This window comes from Pelophylax lessonae (assembly GCF_965119305.1).
Source record: "Pelophylax lessonae genome assembly, chromosome: 6".
Lineage (NCBI taxonomy): Eukaryota > Metazoa > Chordata > Amphibia > Anura > Ranidae > Pelophylax > Pelophylax lessonae.
The window spans coordinates 69,089,068-69,112,026 of NC_138773.1; the positions used below are offsets into that span (position 1 = coordinate 69,089,068).

Below are 22,959 nucleotides of genomic sequence, written 5' to 3' on the forward strand. Positions count from 1 at the left end.
AGGTATACTGAAAAGGTCACATACATTGAGTTGCATTCTTTGTGTCACTTGTCAGTGACATGATCTTTTTTTAGGAAGCTGTATGGAACAGGACTGATGGGCACAGAAGAACTGGAATGAGGGCTACACACTATTAATAGTGCTGCTCCTTAACCACCAGCTCAGTCACCCCCCTCCCTGAAAAATGTTATTAGCATCTAACATGCTCATAACAGGTCCTAGGAGGGGCCGATGGGATTTATTCCAGTGTGCAGAAAACATACACTTATTAGGTGCAAAACCACCCACACACCTAACGTAATCAAAACACAAAAGAAAAATATGAAACTTAATACCTATATATATATATATATATATATATATATATATACAGTATATATATATATATATATATATATATATATATATATATATATATATACAGTATATATATATATATATATATATATATATATTTATATACACTGCTCAAAAAAATTAAAGGAACACTTTGAAAACACATCAGATCTCAATGGGGAGAAATCTCATGCTGGATATCTATACTGATATGGACTGGGTAATGTGTTAGGAACAAAAGGATGCCACATCGTTTGATGGAAATGAAAATTATCACCCTACAGAGGGCTGAAATCAAAGACACCCCCAAAAATCAAAGTGAAAAAATGATGCAGCAGGCTAGTCCATTTTTCTGAAATTTCATTTCAGCAACTCAAAATGGTACTCAGTAGTTTTTATGGCCTCCACATGCTTGTTTGCATGCCTGACAAAATCAGGGCATGCTCCTAATGAGACGATGGATGGTGTCCTGGGGTATTTCCCCCCAGATCTGGACCAGGGTATCACTGAGCTCCTGAACAAACTGAGGTGCAACCTGGTGGTGTCAGATGGACAAAAATGGATTGGATTTATGTCAGCCGAGTGTGGGGGCCATTCAATGGTATCAATTCCTTCATCCTCTAGGAACTGGCTGCATACTTTCACCACATGAAACCGGGCAATGTCATGCACCAGGAGGAACCCAGGACCCACTGCACCAGTGTAGGCTCTGACAATGGGTCCAAGGATTTCATCTCGATACCTAAAGGCAGTCAGGGTGCCATTGTCTACCCTGTAGAGGTCTGTGCGTTCCTCCATAGATATGCTTCCCCAGACCATCACTGACCAACCACCAAACCGGTCATGCTGAACAATGTTACGCGCAGCATAGCGTTCTCTATGACTTCTCCAGACCCTTTCAAGTCTGTCACATTTACTCAGGGTGAAGCTGCTCTCATCTGTGAAAAGCACAGGGCGCCAGTGATGAAACTGCCAATTCTGGTGTTCAATGGCAAATGTCAATTGAGCTCCACTGTGCCGGGGATTGTGCACAGGGCAATAGCGGGAATCGGCACTGCACAAGATACACCCCCTGCGCACGCCTACGGTGGTCCTGCATTCAAAAATTGCCATTTGGAAATTTAAAAAAATTTGTAAAAAAAGGCTTCAGGAGGTGGAAGTAGCACCTCCTGAATGCCTGCTAGCCTCTGGTATACCGTTGTCTGAAAAGCGATCCACCAGAGACCGCATTTCACAAACATCACATTTGAGTGCCTCTAACTACAGACTCTTCTCCTTGATTTAGAAATCCATTCCAATTGTTGATAATCTGGCTACAGAGTATTCCCATCAGAGCATTCCATAGCATCATAATGGACACAACAATATTCATATGAAAACCCTGAAAAATTTCTTTGGACTGTCATGCCAATGTTTTGAAGTTGACATTTATTTTTGAATGCACATGTGTATTACAATAAGTACAATTTTTCCCAAATGAACACCACAGTCACAGGATTTTGTTCCTTTTAGAACAAATTTCAATCCTTCTGCAATTTTCTTAATGTCCATTCTACCGATCACTGTTTTATACTATTTATCGACCAATATCAGTTTTTTACCACCGATACCGATATTTTGGTCATCGGATATCGGTATCGGCCGATATCTGCCGATATTTACGGACATTAAAAAAATGTTTTTTTTTTTTTTTTAATGTCTACAGGTACTGTGGTGGAGGGATCTGGGGGTCTAAAAGACCCCAAACCCCACCTCTGCACTTAAAAGCATTCAAAACACCAAGTTTAGCTGTTTTGAATGCTGTACATTTTTTTTTAATTTGGCGCCGCCAGTACCCGGAAGTGATGTCATGTCATGACATCACTTCCGTGTACTCGGCGGCACAGAATTCAAAGAAATGGAGACCCGGTCAGACGTGAAGGTAGGATGCTCGGGTCTCCTCTCCCACCGAGAGGAGGAAGGCAGCGGGAGGGGGGGGGGGACGTCCCCTCTCGCTCCTCGGAATGACAGCCGAGCGGCTTCTCAACCGCATCGGTTGTCATTACAAGACAGCCGACCGTCGGCTATGGACACCGGTACCGGGGTGATGCCTCTAGCTGTGGGCATCACCTGGTACAAGCACTTTCTTCGGCAATATCTGTAAATCAAAAGGCCGATTCCGATATATCGGGAAAAGTGCATATCGGCCCTTGATATATCGATCACTATTTTATACAACCTCATCTATTGTTTATGGATGTATTGTATCTGATGTAGACCTCAGACGTTTAGAGTGACTTAATTGTATTGGTTCAACCTAGAAAACACAAAAAAGCACGTCAGCCTGCTGCTATATCTTTATTCAACCTTTATGAAAAATATTCTCCTATACTCACAAAGGTGCTTGGCAAAACAAGGTATAGCCCCACACACCAATTTAGGGGAAAGCTCACTTATGAACTGGATGCAAGTGATCCACTGCCACTTTGTCTAGCTTCACTTAGTCATCATACAGGTACACAGACTGATGCATTTTGAGGGTAACTTCCAGTATTCTCTTTTAATTTTACTGATGGTGAAACTCCACACTGACCACTACCAGTGCTGCTTTAAAAGGAATCTTTCACAACATTGATATCTAGCACAGGCCATTTAGTTAGATTTCAACAATCATGAATTCCTGAACACAGCCAATTTCCTGTGTTTTCACTTCCCAGTATGAGCCTGTACTCACGTAACTTCATTATAGGAATTTAAAGGAGTTTGAACCACAAAGCAGTCATTGTGAAAAATGTGGAATGGTGTAACGTGATCATTGTACTGTCACTCATTATTGATGGATCATATGACAGAAGGTTGGCCATTTTCTGGCATGGTTCTTGATTTTGCTGTGCAGTGCCGTAAAAAGGAGGAGGAACTCGAGTGATCTACACAGGGTACTGACCTTAACCCCACTGAACTCCAAAATGCTTCTCATCGAATATCAGGACCTGAGCCCACAAACGCTTTTTTGGCTGAATGGGCTCAAATGACCACAGACACATTCTGAAACCTTGTGGTTGTTAAAACAAAAGGAGGGGGGGGGGGGTTCAGTCAGTAACTCATTGTCAATGCCTATGGTTTTTTAATCCGAATGCTCACCAAGCTCACGTATTGGTCAGATCTGTACAAACATTTGACTGTATAGTGTGTTTTTGGATTCTGTGATAGAACCCTTAATGGTCTGTGTGGTCTGTGAAGTGTTTAAAGTGTACATAAAATCAAAATGTACACTAAACATAAAATGATCAAAGGGAAATGGCCATTTACAATTTGTCATCTATCTGTAAGAAGTTTGCCCTGATCTTTCACCCTGGCCTATTAGCTCTGTGCATGTGTTCGTAACATTTCTGGCATTTATAAATTGTTGGAGTGATGTTTTGTCAGTAGAGTCCCGGGATGGTAAATCATAGGTTTTCATGGAATCTGGCTCTAGGTGATTTCATACCATCCCAGCAATAGATCTATAAGACTTTGTACAACTGGACCTCAGCTTGTACATGTGCTTTTTGTACATCAAGCTTTGCAAAACTCCAAGTAGATTTGTTGAAGCCTTTATAGCTGAACTTTTAAGCCGGCCATAGATGGTTCCATGCTGCACCGGCTGAGATTTGAACCATGTATGGGCAGTCTGCTTGTACTCTAATCGATCCATTGATTGACTTGGGTACAACCAACATGTTGGATTTTTCATGCGATTAATGCCTAGCAATAATCACTGTGTTCTCCCGGCAGGGGCAGCTCCCTGCACCCCCCTGCCAGATTATTACAATTGCTCTGCGAGAGGCATTCCTCATCAACACTGACTGACTGGTAAATGGTTGCAAGAAAAAAAATCACTCCGTCTATGGCTGGCTCCACTAATGGAAAAGGTTATATTTGGTTGGAAATTTCAGGTGATCGCCTAATATTCACTCAGTGTCATTCTACAGGAAATGTGGTGCTGTGGATCCTTGTGTATTCACACTCCTAAGACATGGTTGTGCAGGTTTGTGAGCCTGTTCACACCACCATGTTGCAGTAACGTGTTACCACAATGCATCTAAACACACCAAGCACACTGCAGTTTATTGCAGTGCCATTCTTTGTGAATGGATGGAACCCCAACCCATCCATAGTGCCCCTTTGCTACAGTGGTGTGCCACGATTAAAAAAAAGTTACTTCTCCTTTGTTGGGGCAACACAATGCATTACCTAAACAAATTTGGGTGCAAATGGACCCTGAGGAGGGAAAACATTTGAAATGGCCAAGCATTAGTCCACGTCTGCAGCCAGCATTATATGGTAAATTAATTATTTTATTTTCCTTTGATATGATTAGAATCGTGTTCTTTCATGAGACAGGAAGCTGCATAGACTGAGCCATGTGACTCCTAATGAGAATATGGATAAATGGAAAGCAGCACTGGGCAAACCCGACCATTCAGACCAGATAACAAGGCAGGTCATCAAACCATATGGTTTTGTTTATGTCGGAAACTGATCAGGATCTGCTGCCCGGAGGGCTTTCCCATACTCATGAATGCCAGCTCATGAATGATTCTGCTAACATTACTGATTATCAATACAACTTTTTTTTTCATTAAATTCTTTGTTTTTTTTTCAATTCTTTATTTATAATTTTCAATACAATTTTTAACCAAAATAAAACATATGAGCGTAGACTAGTGCTAGTTGTGTAGCCCCATAGCATCCACGTTCATATTTATGGATTAGGCTAGACAATGACCGATTGTAAGGGGACCATCACTACTATTTCCTTGTACTTAAGACAATTTTCAGTGTGTAACGAAATATTCAAGAGCATTTATAAACACTTTTGGAAGAAAGTGGGCAATTGGGGAGGAAAAAAAAAAATTGGTAAGTCTATACCAAGCAATCAGATTTGTTCTCCACAGAGGAACTGCACTAACAATCCAAGTTATGTCAAAATTGGCCCAACCATCAGTGAGAATACAAATAAAGGTTCTAAAATTTCTATAGACGCAGCTGGTCCTTCAGTTTATGTTCACAAATTCTGGACATTTCCAGGAAGAACCTGAGCCAGTGTGATAGAACTACACAGGGATCCAATCTAACTACAAGACTTAAGCCCCGTACACACGAGTAGAAATTCGGCCAGGAAATTTCGTCCAATGACCGATCTGCCAATTTTCGGCTTGTTAGTATGATGCTTCCGACAACCGACTCCGACTTTTCGGCCGAAAAAATCCTGGTGTGCAGGCTATATAATTTTTGTCGACCGTCAAAACACGTCCGATTTTCATCTCATTAGTACAGATTTCGATGGGGAAAAATCTTATGAGCAAGACTGGGCATGCTCAGAGATGAAAGAACACATACAAAGCAATCCAACACATGACATCACTTCTGAAGTAAAATTCTGTCGTGTGGGAAAATTTGTGTGCAGTCTAGAGCACATTCCAACCAACAGACACCACTCTGGACAAAAGACGGACGACCGGTCGGCGAAAATTCATTGCGTGTGTACGAGGCTTTAAGCTGGATACACACCTTACAACTTTTGTTGTTAGATTTCCTTTAGATTAATGGGCCATACACACTATAAGATTTTCTGAAGACTTTTCCTTTAGATTTACCAAAACCATATAATATGAGGTCAAACCTAAACACTTTCAATTTGTATGCAATCTGGCAGGCCCCTGAACTACATAGAAAAGGTAAATCTGAAGGAAAAAGTCTTCAGAAAATCTTATAGTGTGTATGGCCCTTTACTTTCAACTATGTAGTGCAAGGGCCTGCTTGATTGCATACAAATTTAAAGTGTTTGGATTTGACCCCATATTATATGGTTTTGGTAATTCTAAAGGAAAAAATCTAAAGAAAATTGTATAGTGTTTATGGCCCATTAGGATCTCAATGCTCTGTCTCACAAGATGGAACAAGTTGGCAGAGGGCTTTATATGTCTATGGGGGAAACATTTGAAGTATTTTTAGACTGCACTGACTTGTGTTACCTGTGTGCGGGCGATTGTAGAGCAAGATTCATTCATATTTTGTTTGCATTCCTGTGTCAATGGTGAAGACATTCCAAGACAAGTTCTGGTCCAGAGAGAGCACTTTATTAAACTTACCCAACAACAACCCCCCAACGCACTTTTTTTTTTTTTTAAACTAAATCTTTGTGAAAAATCCAGACATTTCACTCAACATCTTTAGTAGGCAACATAATGGAAAGTTTCAGGTTATATGTTTTATTTCCTGGTCTGGTCTTTCAGTCTTCCAAAAATGGATACTAATTTCTTCATATTGGAGAATTGGCACCCACCGCCTACAATGCAAACCTTAAAGTGTAGGTTACCCCGAAACGCAATATTAAAAATAGGTGTCTGTGTTGTTTTTTTTTTTTTTATGTGCTGTTAAATCTGGTAGGGTTATCCTACTAGTCCCACTTCTATCCTTATTCAATTTGACCATGCCAAGGGCAGAAGCAGATCTGTGCTGGCGCAGTCAGTTTACGAAGCTGCGCACCCTGCTTGCCGTGTTTGTAACTTTTGCAATCAGTTTGGCTGACACACCATCCGCCCAAACCTAAAAGCACCTCTATCTTAGCCAATGTTAGAAGAGGAGCATTTATAAACAGAAAAAAAAAGCATCACAGGCGCATTCAAGAGAGAAGCTGAAGAGCAGAAAACAATGCTAAATGCACCCAAACGCATGTAAACGTATATAAACACTAGACATTTTTAGGTGTGTTTGAGCAATAAACTGTTTCAATGGCAAGAAAAATACGGAATTTTTGTAAAATCTTACCGTAAAATTCCTTTCTCTGAGTCCTCCGACAGTCGCCGCCACTTCATAATCTTCACTAATGGGGTATTGACCTTTGCTCCGTAGGAGTAGCTAGGCAACAAGATTTGTTAATATAAAAGCTTTTAGCATATCACACCCCTAGGGGCGGTCCCCTCAGTCAATACCTCCCTGCTTCCTGCATTCTCAACTCAGTTTCAGTAGCATAGCAGTAGAGTACATAAACAAACCCCAAAGAGGGGCGGGGGCGGCGACTGTCGGAGGACTCAGAGAAAGGAATTTTACGGTAAGATTTTACAAAAATTCAGTTTTCTCTTACGTCCTCCGACAGTCGCCGCCACTTCATAATCTTCACTAATGGGGACGTCCCAGAGCAGTGTAGACATGAGGGGTGGGAAAAACGCAGCCGCGCCTAAAGCAACGCAGAACCCACAGCAGAGAAAGGAACCTTACCAAGTAAGAGAACCAACTGGGCAACAGGAAAAAACGTGCTCAACAGGAGCAACAACCCAGGAAAGAACAAGTAACCCAGGGATAAAACACCCCAACAGCCAAGGACCCAAAACAAGGGACCCTAAGGCACTGCCGCACTAAGAACTTTACGGCCAAAGGAAGCCATTGCCGATGCCTGAACATCCACTTTGTAAAATTTGGAGAAGGTGTGAACGGACGACCAAGTCGCCGCCTTAAACACCTGGGCCACAGAAGCCTGATGACGATAGGCCCAAGACGTACTCAGAGACCTGGTAGAGTGCACCTTCACAGGGAAAGGAGGAACCTTCCCCTTCAAAGTATAGGCTTGCACAATGGTCTGTCTGATCCATTTGGCGATGGTCGCAGCCGACGCTGCCATGCCCTTCCGAGGACCCTCTGGAAGAACGAACAGAGAATCCGACTCGCGAAAGAATTTCGTCGATGAAAGGTAAACCCTGATCGCCCGAACAACATCCAAGGAATGCAAAGCCACCTCCTTTGGATGCTTAGGCTTCGCGCAAAGCGAAGGCAAGACAATGTCCTCATTGAGGTGAAACTGCTCTTGACTTGCCAAACCAAGTTTCGCTTGGACCCTCTAGAGGAGGCCCTGAAGGGCTTCGATCCCTTGTCAGTCGACCCTGAGGGACGAGAAAACAAAACGTATCAGCTAAAGGGGGGGGGGGGTGTTTAGGGGGTTCACATCTATGACAAGAGTCCTTGCCCTTAGAAGCATGTGGAAGGCGGCTACTCTTCCCTCCCCTTGTGAGACCTTTAATTATGTCATCCAGGGTAGCACCAAACAGGCGATCTCCTTAAACGGGAAGATCAGTCAAGGCCTTTTTAGAAGTCTGGTCCGCAAACCAGCAATTGAGCCAAAAAACACACCGAAGGACCACTGTCGAAACAGAGAGCTGATCCACTAGAGGAGCCACATCCAAAGAAGCATCACAGATAAACTGCAGTCCCTGGACCAGCTGGTCTGCCAGCTCAGCAAAGGCAGGGGGAAGCAGTTCTCCCTCCAGGTCATGGCGTAAAAGTTTAGCCCACTCGGACAGAGTCTGCGACACCAGGCCAATGGTGAATATCGGCCTCAGTGCCGAACCAGGCAGGGTATACATATTGCGGGCCACAGCCTCCGCCTTACTGTCAGCCAGATCCTTAAAGGCCAGGGGACTCATCAACCGGAATCATGGTTGCCTGTTTAACCTGGAAACCAGAGGGTCCACCACTGGTGGAACAGTCCATTTCTTAAGAAGGGACTACTTATAGGGGTATCGCCTAGCAAAGCGCTTAGGGACCCCAAGGTAACACTTTGGTCGTCCCCACTCTTTAGTGACAATTCTATCAAAATAGAAGAGGAAAAGTTACACCTTTGCCGCTCTGGATAGCTTGTGGTTGCAAAGGAGACCTGCGCCTCTGTCACAGCTCTGTCCTCCATCTTAAAAATCTCATGCACAGATACAATCAGTGCGTCCCCCAGTGCCTTTTCATGCGTAGTTGCAGAAGTGGAGGAATCCTTCTCAGTGTCTGAGGATTCAGGGCGCGTGCTCACAGACCCAATGCAAGGGCCTTAGAAAGGGGATCAGGTAGGGACCCCACAAAAAAGTCTAAAACTCTACTGAGGGACAGCCCTACCAATCTGGCAGAACACCCAGTTGCCAGTCCCAGATCAATCCTCAGCAGAGAGGGAGAGGACCCCACCAGACTCAGCACCCTGTAGAAACACCAGGCACCGTAGCCACAAGGAGAATCTGCACTGCATGTATGGCGTACAAGAAAAGAAAGGATCCAGGAGTCAGCACCAGGGGATGAGGAGGGGCTCTTACTGCCAAAATCGCAGCCCATAGAGCTCCACTGTCATGACCACCGCTGTTTTCTATGGCAAACCACCGCAAAATGGGGGGCCCTGGGATGAGCCCCCACCAGGTATAACCGGGGGGGGAGGGGTAGGATGGGGGGGGACAGCTGAGCGGGGTGCCTAACGGGAAGGAGAGGAACCTGGGGGTCTGGACGTCCCATGGGAGGGGCCCGCATCCATCCCAAGACCCTCCAGGGAGAGTGGGGAGACAGCTACTCACCATACCAGGAACAAGGTGGGCACAGCTCCAGACAGAACTTCTCGCCATTGAATTTGGGCCGGGGAATGTGTTGGGAAGGAGGAATGCTGCGACTCAGGCCAAGACCCAGTCATATGTAAACTCACGAGGCGTTTAACATGAAGGTCAGCCCCCGTCCGGTGGGGCTATGTTGCGGCTGACCTAGCGCGGATCTGAGGTCTGCACGCGCTCGCTGGCCAGACTGGGGTGACCACAGGTTCTAGATTATCCAGCCCGGCAGTTGATTGTAGATCTCACAGGAAAAGCAAAATCTATCTAAAAGAAAAAATGTTGCCAGGACCAGAGATCCCAGCAAGGAACTAGGTCCTTGTACCTATAGCAGAGAGAGAGTATACCCCCTGGTACTGCCCATGGGCGTAGCCAGACTTTTTCTGCCTAATGTCCTATTCCTGTAGGGGGGCAGTATAACCCCAATTGTTAAGAATATCAGGAGCTGTGTCTGTCAATGAACGAAAGAGAAACATTTTTTACTCAACACGTTCCTTTATTTGTGCACAACCTCATTTTTGCCTACGTCAGTGATTGGATGTTTGGAAGAGACAGCGACAGCATATATCTCAGGACAGTCTCTCAATTTAACACTCAGAGCTAGATTAGGCACCCTGGCTAGAGCCGGCTTCTGTACTTTTGAGTCACTGACCCAGAAGAAGCAAACATTCAGCAATAGAGATTTAGAAAATGTCAGGCTCTTACAGGTATATCTCATAAAATAAGAACAACAAAAAGTTAATTTCAGTAATTCAATTCAAAAAGTTAAACTCATTTTATGTGGATGCATTACACACAAAATTAGAATATTACATAAGACCAATAAAAAAAAAAGGATTTTTAATACAGAAATACTGAAAAGTATGTCCATGTGCAGTATGGTATGCACTCAATACTTGGTTGGGGCTCCTTTTTTTTTCTTCAAACAGTGAGTTTTATTAAGATTTCAGCACATTACAAGGAAAAAGCAAAATTAGCAAACTGTGCAAGTATAGAGTAACATTCAACAGTACAGAGATTAACAAGGTGTCTGGGCAAATAAGATCATTAATTACATTTAGGGAGTAAAGGTCAGTTATTAGATAGATACATAGCTGAGCTCATTAGCATGCTTAAAAACATGTATTCGGGCATTGCACCCATCTATCCCAAATCTTATCAAACTTGAGAGGACAACCCCTGTGCTTGTTAAGCAGTTTATGAAAGGGGATAACATTATTAAACCTCCCGTATCCACATGCCAAAGGTCGGGGGATTGGTTTTGCATCCAATTTCTAGCGATCAATTTCCTAGCCATAAACAGCGTCTCCTGCAAAAATATGGCTGTAAAATTTGTCCATATCTTCATCCGGGTATATACCAAGGAGGCACTGCTTAGGGGCCAGTTGTAAGGGAGATCCAATTTTTTCGTGGAGGAAAGCAACCACCTGTTGCCAAAAGCCCCGAAGCTGAGGGCAACTCCAGAGCAGATGGAAAAAGGTGCCACTAGCAGTACAGCACATCTGGCAGCTGGGGTCCAAATCGGTCTGATACCTAGCCATCCAGAGGGGTGTGAGGTAAGCACGGTGGATAATAAAAGTCTGAGTAAGTCTATCTGACAGCTTAGGGGAAACCTTCTGACAGGTCTCCAGTGCCTCCTCCCACTCCTCGTCCTCCATGGCCCCAACGTCCTGCACCCAACGGGCCTGGAGCGCATAGGCTGTCTCAGTGGAAGAGGGCATGTGGAGCTCAGAGTAAAACAGGGAGATCAGATGCTTTGGTTCAGGGCTCCCAATTACCTCCAGGACTGGGATAGGTTCAGGGTTCGGCGGGTCATCTGCAAATTGGGATCGAAATGCGTGCCCCCATCTGGAGGTAGCTATAATACATGTGGTTAGGGAGTGAGAATAGCGCTCTCAGGTCTGCAAATGTTTTTAATCCATCTCCTGCAATTATATGATGCAACATAAAGATACCCCTTCCGCTCCACAACGAAGAGTCAGGAAGTGAGTGGAATTCCCAGAGAACCATGTTATGCCACAAGGGGGTAAGGTTATGTATCGGAGGACTTTTCAGTCTGTCCAGTACAACCTCCCATATCTGACTGTAATGGTAGAGGAGGGATTTAGGGTCCAGTTTTCCCCCGATCCGCATATTCCCCGAAGTAGAACAGTCAAAGGGTCCTTAGATGGGGAAGCCCATTTAGGGAACAGAAGGGCCAAGAAGCGTTCCCCGTCAGTTTGATCGACGTGGTACAATTGGGAGAGCTGCGACGCTAAGTAGTATAGATTAAAGTCTGGAAGTGCTATGCCACCCAAGGTCGTAGGGTTTTTAAGTTTCTGCCAAGAAATCTTGTGCCTGCAAGATCCCCAGACAAAGGCCTTAAGGAGGGATTCTAACTGTTTAAAGTGTTTAAGAGCTAAGTATATCGGGGAATGCCATACAACGTATAGGACCTTAGGGAGGAGAACCATTTTTGTCAGATTTATTCTACCCGTTACCCCCAGGGGCAGTTTGGACCACACCTGAATCTTAGACTTAATGAGCGGGAATAAGGGCTGAACATTGTCCAGCACATAGTCCTGCGGGTTCACCGTAACGTGGACTCCTAAATATTTGAATCAAGACCAAGAACTGGATTTGCAGGGGTTACATCCATAGGATTTTCATCTATGGGAAGGATCTGTGATTTGTCCCAATTAATTTGGAGGCCAGAGAACCTACCATATCGTTCAATAAGTGACAAGGCCATAAGTAAGGAAGTATCCGAGTCCTCCAAATAAAGCAAGGTGTCATCAGCATACATGCTGATCTTCTCCGTGAGGGAGCTCCTGCGCAGGCCGCGAGGCAACTCCGCAGAAGTCCAGCCATTGGCCAGCACTTTTGCCACGGGCGCACTGTAAAGTAGTTTTACCCATTTTATAAAGTTGGGGCCAAATCCATAGCTCTCCAGGCATGCCCACAAGAAGGACCACTCCACCGAATCGAAGGCTTGGCCGTGTCCAATGTTTCAACTATCCTCCTGCCAGCATTGTCATGTTCAGCTTGAAGGTTCATAAATAATCTACGAAGGTTAAAAGAAGTGTTCCTACTGGGCATAAAACCCGACTGGTCAGGATGAATGAGCGAAAGTATGACTTGATTGAGACGGAGGGACAAAATTTTAGCCAGAATCTTAATATCTACTTGCAACAAGGAGATAGGGCGGTATGACTCCGGGAGGTGAAGATCCTTGCCTGGTTTGGGTATCAACACTATTAATGCCTCTCTCATAGAGGGTGTCAGGGTACATTCTTCAAACAGGTGGTTAAATAGTGGAAGTAGCTTGGGGAATAGGAGCTCGGAATATTGGGCATAGAATTCAACTGGGAGACCATCCAGGCCTGGAGATTTCGATATAGGGAATTTGGACACGGCCTCCGCAATCTCATCTTCAGTGAGCAGTGCCTCCAGCAGTGCAGACTGCTCAGCTGACAATGTTGGGAATTCCACAGTTCGTAGGAAGTCGTGCATGTCTGAACAGTCCGCAGGGGCCCTGGAAGTATAGAGGTTGCTAAAGAAGGAGCGCAATTGTTCCGTAACCTCCCCGGGGTCCGTTAAAGGGGCACCCGAAGCAGTCTTAAGGGTAATCACCACTGGTGGGCGGTCCTCACAATGAACTAAGTGTGCAAGCAATTTCCCAGCCCATTCCCCATGTGCAAAGAGTCTTTGCCCTCTCATAGTCCAGTTGGGTTACTACTTTAGAAGTTAGTTTATATTGGGACTCGTTGGCTGGGGTGGGATCAGTCAAATAAGCTCGCTCAGCCGTAGTTAGGTTGGTCATAGCCCGGGGAGTAGGCCTCAGCGGAGTCAGCCTTAATAGTTTTGACACAGGATATTAAAGTGGCTCTGACAAATAATTTAAACGCCTCCCACACTGCCCCCGGGGAGGCTGTATGGTCATTTTCATCATAAAACTGACTCCAACTGCCCTCCAGGGCATTCTCATCCACCATCAAGGCCAGCCATGGCGGGTTCAATCTCCAAGCTGGTGGAGGCCTACTATGGGGCAAAGACAGTATGATCCAATACGGGCAGTGGTCTGACAATGTCCTAGGGGAGAAACCTGCTGTTTGCAGTCTGGGGAGCAAGGCCCGGGACAGCAAAATGAGGTCTATTCGGGACATTGAGTGAGGGGCTGCCGAGAAACAGGAGAATGATTTCTGTAAGGGGAACTTGGTACCCCATGTATCTGTCAGCCCAAATCCCTCCAACAGACGGGCAAATCTGGTGCTTGAGGGGAGGTGCCTGATCTGTCTAGAGCAGGGTCCAATACATTAACCACTTTACCACCGGAGGATTTTGCTGTCTTCCGTCCAGGCCACTTTTTGCGATTCGGCGCTGTGCGACTTTAACTGACAATTGCACGGTCGTGCGACGCCGTACCCAAACGAAATTTACGTCCTTTTTTTTCCCACAGAGCTTTCTTTTGGTGGTATTTGATCACCTGTGCGATTTTTACTTTTTGCGCTATAAACAAAAAAAAGAGCGTTTATTTTGAAAAAATAACAGTATTTTTAACATTTTTTTATATGAAATTCCCCCCAAAAAAAATGTAAAAATCTATTTTTTTTTAAATTTTTGGCCAATTTGTTTTCTGCTACCTACGTTTGGTAAAAAAAAAAAATCGCAATAAGCGTATTTTGATTGGTTTGCGCAAAAGTTATTGCGTTTACTAAAGGGAAAGATTTGTCATTTTTGGTGTTTTTTTTTTTTTTTAACGCGTAATGGCGGTGATCTGCGATTTTTTTTTGCGGGACTGCGACATTGCGGCGGACAGATCGGACCCTTGACTGACATTTTTGACACTTTTGGGGGTACCAGTGACATTACTGCAGTAATCAGTGCTATACATATGCACTGTTACTGTAAAAATGACACTGGCAGTGAAGGGGTTAATTGTATTGAAGAGGGAGGGGTTAATGTATGCCTGGTGCTTACTGACGTGTGGGGGGGGAGGTGACTTTGTGAGACAGGGACAGATCGGATGTCCAGCTATGCTGAACACTCCGATCTGTCACTCCCTGTCACTCAGGAGATCCGCCCGCTCTGTTTACACAGGCGGGCGGATCTCCTCACTCGATTCCCAGACGATCGGGGCAGAGCAGCGGCGATCGCCGCTGCTCCTCCCCTGGCCCGACTCCCGCTGTGAATGAAAACAGCGGGAGCGCCGCCTAGGGGGGGAGGAGTCCAGCGACGTAGGTCTACGTCGCTGGATGGGATCGTGCCACTTTGCCGCAGTACGCTCAATGTGAGCGGTGGGCAAGTGGTTAAAGTCCCCAATCCAGACAGCCGGCAGCGCCGGGTGCTGTGTCAGAAAGGCAAAGCCCTCCAATATAATAGTGCTGGAGAAGGGGGGGGGGGCCACATAGAAGGCCATCAACATGGGCTCCCCAAAAATAGAAATCTGCAGAAACACAAATCTACCCTGGGGGTCGACATGAGATCCTAGAAGCTGAAAGTAGACTGACTTGGCTACAATGATTGCTACACCCCTGGAATGAGAAGTATACGCTGAATGATACACCCAGCCAACCTACGGGCGCTTAAGTGACAATTGCATGCGGCCCTCCAAATGGTATACAATATTGCAAAAAGTGGTCACCTCCCCCACCTATGACTGGTCTTGATAGTAAGGAGCACTGGAAGGGCAAACGCAGTTCAAAAAAGCAAAGGGATTTCCAGTCACTACTTACCTACCAGCTAGCAACCAGCCAAATGAACCTGTCTAACAGTATGCGTTAAAAACAGGGGTTTAGTTGCACACATTTGCAAACACATACGTAAGCTGCAGGCCCCGACAAGGCACCCTGATATCTGCAGTCCCTAACTCTACCTTTAAAGAGTCTCCACAATGGGAGCACATGCATTCTGATGAGATAGATGGAGGACAGGTGACTGGAGGGAGCCCACCCCTCCTTAAAGGCGCAGGGTCACACTGAACGCTCAGCACATAGCACAATGGCAGCAAAGGTGTCAGTGTGTTGTCTGACCAATATAAACATTATACGATATTGCAAAAAGTGGTCACCTCCCCCACCTATAACCGGAAGGAGGGGTGGGCTCCCTCCAGTCACCTGTCCTCCATCTATCTCATCAGAATGCATGTGCTCCCATTGTAGAGTCTCTTTAAAGGTAGAGTTAGGGACTGCAGATATCAGGGTGCCTTGTCGCGGCCTGCAGCTTACGCATGTATTTGCAAATGTGTGCAACTAAACCCCTGTTTTTAACGCATACTGTTAGACAGGTTAATTTGGCTGGTTGCTAGCTGGTTGGTAAATAGTGACTGGAAATCCCTTTGCTTTTTTGGGCCCTCCAAATGGGTTTCAACCAGAACCAAAACATCCGCCCTTAGTTTAAGGGTTGTGAAGACTGCCGTCCTCTTAATCTTGTCCCGCATACGCCTGACATTCCATGTCAGAATCTTTAGGGTGGCCATAACCAGGGCAATAAACCTAGTAGGGCAAAAGCCTCCAAGAACTCAGTCGCTCTCTCTGTACAGTTAATGGGGGAAGTAGTAGAGCAGGAATAATTTAATGCGAAAGATAGCGTTAAGAAGGGTTGTCTGTCCCCGTACCATAGACAGCAATAACATTCATACACTTTCACATGAACAATATTTGTACGGTTTGAAATTCTTCATCCCCCCACCCTGCCCTGCACCATCCCCAACTCATGCGGGCTTGATTCCCCAAAATCCCCCTGCAAAAAAGGCCCTGAGAAGTCCATGTGGTAATGAAGGGGAGAAAGAAAAAAAGGCTCCCAGGTTAAACCGCATGAGGCACAGAGTTCAAAACGAGATAATGAAGAGGTGTGTGCGGTGAGCCTGGCAAAAATCAAAAATAGGAGCAAAAGGAAGAAGCAGCAAAACAGGGCACGAGCACCTGACATAGCAGTTGCAGGGGGCGAAAAAAAAGTTTGCTGGGCTGCAAAGCCTGTGAGAAGGATCAAAACTATGTGGGATAAATAAAAATTAAAAACGGAAATGAGGGAATTTTTTTTTTTTTTTTAAAGAAAAACAGGAGCTGGTGCGTTCCACCGGAGTGTCCAGTCAGGTAGGGTCCCACGGGCCAGAATAGGAGAAGCCTGTGAGACTGTAGGAAACATCCTGGAAGGATCCATGGTCTGCCTGTTCAGCTAGATGGGTTAAGTGCAATCCAAAGTAGGTGGTAGGCATTATGAAGGGTTCAGGCTCCCAAAGGGCAAGAGGGGGTAATCCTGTCAGGGGTATCCAGCCGGGAGTATGTAAGGGAAGTAAAAGAGTGAGGCTGCAACAGCATCTTAAGTAAGAGGGTGACAGCTATATCAACTGAGGGTCTCCAGATGTTCCAGCCAGGCGATAACAGATTCTGGATCGTCAAAAAAGTGAACCCGATCTTCTCCTTCCACCTGAAGGTGGGCCGGGAACAGCATGGCGTATTTGACATGCTTGACACGCAATCTGCGCTTGGCCTCCAGGAAGCTTTTGCGGTGCCTCTGGACCTCCGCAGAGAAGTCGAGGAAGACTGCAACTCTGCCATTCCCGAGTGGAATGTTTCCCTTCTGTCTTGCCAACCGCAGGATAGCATATCTATCTTTATAGTTTAGGAATTTTGCTATGAACGTGCGTGGAGGTGCACCCTGCAGCGGGGGACAGCCCAACAGGAGATGCGCTCGCTCCGCCACAATGGTGGGTGAGAAGGCCTCCCTCCCATAAGTTTGTATGAGCAGGTGTTCCAGATAGGCGGTGGGGTCTGAGCCATCTGTCCCTTCAGGTAGCCCGATAAATCGCAGATTGCAGTGGCCCAACCTGTTCTCCATATCATCCTCTTTTTGCAGGATTTGATTCACCTGCTGCTGCAGCCTGTCTGAGGTGTTCTGTAAGGGGGGGGGGGGGGGGGGGCTTTCCTCAACCTCACTGATCCTGTGCTCAGTCACAGTAACACGCCCTCTCAGATATTGCATGTCTTGTCTAATTAAGGAAATATCTACCTTCACCTCCTCGATCTTGGTAGTTTGCATTGTCTGGCAGGTAGATATAGCTTCAAGAACTCTGGCCGTGTCGGGTCCTGCAGCCGTCCCCGCCATCTTGGGAGGAGGCCTCCTTCTCTTGCCGGCGATATTTGTCTAATTTTGCCGAGGTGTCTGAAGCTTTCTTCGGCGGGGACATGTTCCTGTGAGTGCCAGGGACCACCGTGAGGTAAAGTGGAGGTCGTGTCACCCGTGGGGCAGCAGGATTAGAGAAATAGGATTACTGTCCGGCGGATTTCCTTTCACCCACATCTCACAGCATGCCGCGCCAGGCCACACCCCCGGTTGGGGCTTCTTTTGCATGAATTACTGCATCAATGCCGCGTGGCAATGGGGCGATCAGCCTGTGGCATTGCTGAGGTGTTATTGAAGCCCAGGTTGCTTTGACAGTGGCCTTCACCTCATCTGCATTATTGGGTCTGGTGTCTCATCTTCCTCTTGACAATACCCCACAAATTCTCTATGGGGTTTAAGTCAGGTGAGTTTGCTAGCCAATCAAGCACAGTGATACCATGATCATTAAACCAGGTGATGGTACTTTTGGCAGTGTGGGCTGGTGCCAAGTCCTGCTGAAAAATGAAATCAGCATCTCCATAAAGCTGGTCAGCAGAGGGAAGCATGAAGTGCTCTAGTACTGAATGCATACCATACTGTAAATGGACATACTTTTCAGTAAGCCAACATTCCTGTATTATAAATATTTTTTTATTGGTCTTCTGTAATATTCTAATTTTCTGAGATACTGAATTTTGGGTTTTTACTATTTGCAAGACATAATCCTAAAAATGTAAAAAAAAAAAAAAAAACAGAAGAAACGCTTGAAAGATATCACTCTGTGTGTAACGCATCTATATAAAATATACAAGTTTCACTCTTTGAATTGAATTACTGAAAAAAATTAACCTCTTTGATACAAGTGTAAATATACAGGTGCATCTCATGAATTAGATTATCAGAGACACAACCCATCAGCATGACTGCCCGACCCCAGAGCTTTTTCAAGAGGCAACAGCAGCTTCTCTAGTTTTCATGACCCGTTTCCTATGCAGTTCACCCCACCATCCCTCATGGAGTCAATAATTTCCCTGTTTCAAGTGACCAAACAAGGGCAGATGCATATATCAACCCCTGAGGTCAGATTTTGGTCTTGGAAGTCTATTTCCAAAGACAAATTGCTTCTCATTCCTTGGTGCCTGCCTTTGTTCGGGGTAACATGCATATTGTTCCACAGGTCAGACCACCTTGGACCCTTGTGGGATCTCAATTTGGTTCTTTTCTTCTCTGTTTTGAGAGTTACGTTAATGCCAAAGGTCCTGTTTTTGGTTGCCATTACTTTGGCTTGTAGCGTTTTGGAGCTGGCAGTCCTTCCCTGTAAAAGAGCAGTTTCTGGTGCTCCACCATGACAAGGTGGTTCTCTGACCTCAGCCGTCTTTTTTGGTGGTTTTGGCGTTCCATCTCAACCAGGACATCACCTTACTTTCCTTTTGTCCTAATCCTCAGGTGCCAGGAGACCAGGCTCTCCACACCTTGTATCTGGTGTAGAAACAGATTGAAAAAGCCTTAGAAATGGTACTGTGGTGACTAAAAGATTGACAGTGTTTGCTCAAAATTGGGAACCAAACAGATTACATTCAGTTATTTAAATTATTCTAAAACAGCACAAGAAAGCAAAGGAATCCCATATTGGGAGAACCATGTGGACTGACTTGAAATGGATAGGTCCCTGGCTGCCATGCTGCTCATCTTCCATCAGTATTTCCATGTCACTAAAGCAAAAATGTATGTAGGCAGTGAAGGTAGAATCCCCCGAGATGCATGTGTTTCAAGACCGTGAATCAGAGATTCCACATGACAGCCAGGCAGCTAACATTTTAAGAATTTATGTATGTACCCTGTGACTGGTTTCTTTTAAGACTGAGCTCCAGGCAAACAGCTTAAAACACCAATTTAATACATATAATGGAGTGGTTTTGCCTACCAATAGGATTTTTAATTTGTCTATTCAGTCCAGAAATTTACTCCGCCCTGTCAAACAGCACAGCCAGTTGGGTGACCTGCAGTTAGGCAATGCAGCATGGTTAATTTACTGTGATTGGACAGTGTAAGAGCAGCTACAGATTATTGTCATCTTTCATGCTTCCCCCTCCTTTCAGCTCTGTAGTATGTTATACAATACAAAACACCGGATTGGATCCAAGCACTGCCCCTACATTGTCTCTTACCTCTCTCTGGCTATATGCTGATGTACGGGGATAGCAAGTGGATACAGTCAGGTCACATTGTGGCTCTAAAACCAAAACCTCTAGCTGCAGATAGTGATAAAGCATGTGCCACAGGCTGATCGCCTCCATGCCACGCTGCATCGATGCAGTAATTCATGCAAAAAGAGCCCCGACCAAGTATTGTGTGCATACTATACGGTTTCATTTTTTGAATTGAATTACTGAAATAAATTAACTTTTGATGATATTCGAATTTTATGAGATGTACCTGTATATGAATTAACTGTATATGAAATAAATGGTTTATGCAACAAAAGCACTTTCCATCACAGTCATATACTAATCTTAATTGCTGGAGCTCTGCACTGTGGATTGGATTCCCATTTTTGCACAATTATATGAATTGGCAAATAGCTTTTTTGCACATATTTAATTGTATGATTTTTTTTTTAGCACTTTTGATAGGTTTGTACATTTACATGCTGAGATATTATTTATCTGAGTTTTACCAGTTCTTAAAGGGACAGAAACGTATTTAAAAATAATAAATGCACCTGTTTTTTCCCTTTTGATTAGGCATGTCTTCAGTCTCACCTGGTGCAGCGGTCAGTATTGATCGGAGCCCAGGTTTTACACAAATCTCCCAGATGACATAGAAAAAAAAAAAAAAAAAAAACTGACATGGGTTAACCATTTCCTACTCTATCTGTACTTGTATGTGTCTTTAGACATACTTACTTGTTGCATTCAAAACATATTTTTAAATCGCTAACCACATCCATTGGTGTTTTGTCTAACCCTTGCTTGCTTAGATGCTCATACCAAGTTTAGCAGCATCAGTTACCATGACAACAACTCTATGACCGATTAGTTTGCCATTGGGCCTGAGAACTAGGAACACATACAGTTGTACATCCTCGTTCCATCGTGCAAGGTAATTAGCGTTCCCATGGCAAAGGGACAAATTTTATGCAGACTTAATGCGTTTTGCGGTCATGAAGACTCAGCTTTACACAGTAATGAACACCAGTATCCTGTAAATGAAGACACTAAAGATCTAAACAAGGCATTATTTTATTTGCCAGAAGCAATGTTGCAATTTCACAATGGAATGATAACAAAAAGACACAAAAAATATATAAAAACAATACATAATAAAGTGTGTGTACTTCAACTGATTTGTGCAGATAAGTGGACTAAATGTTTTTTTCTTAAATCCAGAATGAAGTCCGTCGAGGCCGACCGGCCCAATGCATTCTCTGTAGCAGGGAATGATATTGAAGGTTTGTGAAATTGAACATTAGAACAGTTAAAATACAGGGACTTTCCCCGAACCCCTGAACACAGGGATCAATAACACCCCTTTACACAAAGGGATTAAATGGAGTAAACAGGGGAGGAGGCACTGAAATCTCTTGGAGAGAAAGTGCTAAAAACCATTCGAAGGTTTAAAACATAACAAGAGGATGAGTGGAGTAGCGGGTTCACATCTGTAGCGATTAAGACCATCATTGCAGACAGACAGGCGTGGGAAGGGATGGGGGGCTTGTGTCTGTCACAGCTTCACAGTTCCCGGGGGCAGGCTGTCGTTGCACAGTCTGTAATATCGTAAGTCATTGACCAAGCGATGGACGCTCTGAGTAAACGATGGCAGGTCCTGTGTGAGGAGATAAAATGAAAGAAGAGGTTCAAGTCAAGGGGTACAACCTGTTTTCCTAAGAGACCTTGTCACTAGAAGAAGTGAGGAAACTTGAAGGCCACCTACAGCCACAAGACACCTTTAGCAGCCTCCCAAACCTTCCTATCATGGCAGAATGCTGGGCTGTTCTGGCTGGCAAAGCTTCGACACAGCTGGGTTGGGATGGTTTGGAGCATGCTGCTATGCCTCCAACACACACACTCCTATGGCAAGTCACTATGAAGGGGCAGAATCTCTTGCCAACAGGAATATTCAGGAGGTAGGAACGGGTAGGCAGGCTTCAGTAAGCGGTGTGAGAGCTTTTCCTATCAGAGCAGCCAGAGATTCAGCAGTGAAAGGAAGGTGTGGGAGACTGCTAAAGGTATGTAAACCTAGGAGGTACCTGACACCCCCCCCCCTCCCAAATGAATTAAATATGGTGAAAAGCTGAATACACAACATACAATTAGTGCAATGGCAGTAAATTGGGAATGTACGAGAGCTTTTCTGCAGTGTAAGGGTTTATTCCTATTCTGTGTTTGTGGTATGACCCATAAGTTTTACTGATGGCAACAGTCAATGCGGTTTTGTAGATGGTTCAGACCACAGCGCTGCATTGCAAAAAAAAAAAAAAAAATAATAAATCCTTGCACAATTTCTTCAGTAATACACGGGTCTTAAAGGAGAACTTCCCTCAAATTGTGAAGAGGGAGGACTGATCCTCCCTCCCTGGCTGAGTGGGCATTCGAGCCGGAGAATATCAGTAATATGGAACGTATGATCACTTGGGATAAGGATAAAATGGAGGCATATGGGATTATGTGCACCATGTGGTCATATTTTCAATACTCGCTGAGTGTACATGGTGTCATTTCTGGGTTGCATAGCCTGCAATGGAAAGGGGCTCCCTCCCCTTGCCTGCTTTTGTTGTTCCCATAGGTTTCCCTTCTCTTCTTTTCACTATCTCCTCGGCCACTTTGGAAGTGCTATGTGGGATTATACTACCTACAGGTCACTACCATATTCTGCTTCTACGGATGAGAGAGAAGAAAGAGAGAAGAGGAGAGAGAGAGAGAAAGAGAGAGAGAAAGAGAGAGAGAAAGAGAGAGAGAAAGAGAGAGAGAAAGAGAGAGAGAAAGAGAGAGAGAAAGAGAGAGAGAAAGAGAGAGAGAAAGAGAGAGAGAAGAGAGAGAGAAAGAGAGAGAGAAAGAGAGAGAGAAGAGAGAGAGAGAGGAGAGGGAGAGATGAGAGAGAGAGAGAGAAAGAGAAAGAGAAAGAGAAAAGAGAAAGAGAAAGAGAGAGAGAGAGAAAGAGAGAGAGAGAGAGA

General features: G+C 44.8%; 1 protein-coding gene across 1 annotated transcript in view; it reads right to left on the bottom strand.

The window, feature by feature from the left end:
• Positions 1 to 21,032: 21,032 nt before the first annotated feature.
• The window catches only part of XPO6 (exportin 6), a 101,069-nt gene continuing 99,142 nt past the window's right edge, over positions 21,033 to 22,959 (bottom strand). Inside the window, exon 24 of the mRNA XM_082261853.1 lies at positions 21,033 to 21,611. Within this exon, the coding sequence (XP_082117979.1) occupies positions 21,510 to 21,611 (102 nt within the window). The 3' untranslated portion in view covers positions 21,033 to 21,509. The remainder of the gene's footprint in view (positions 21,612 to 22,959) is intronic.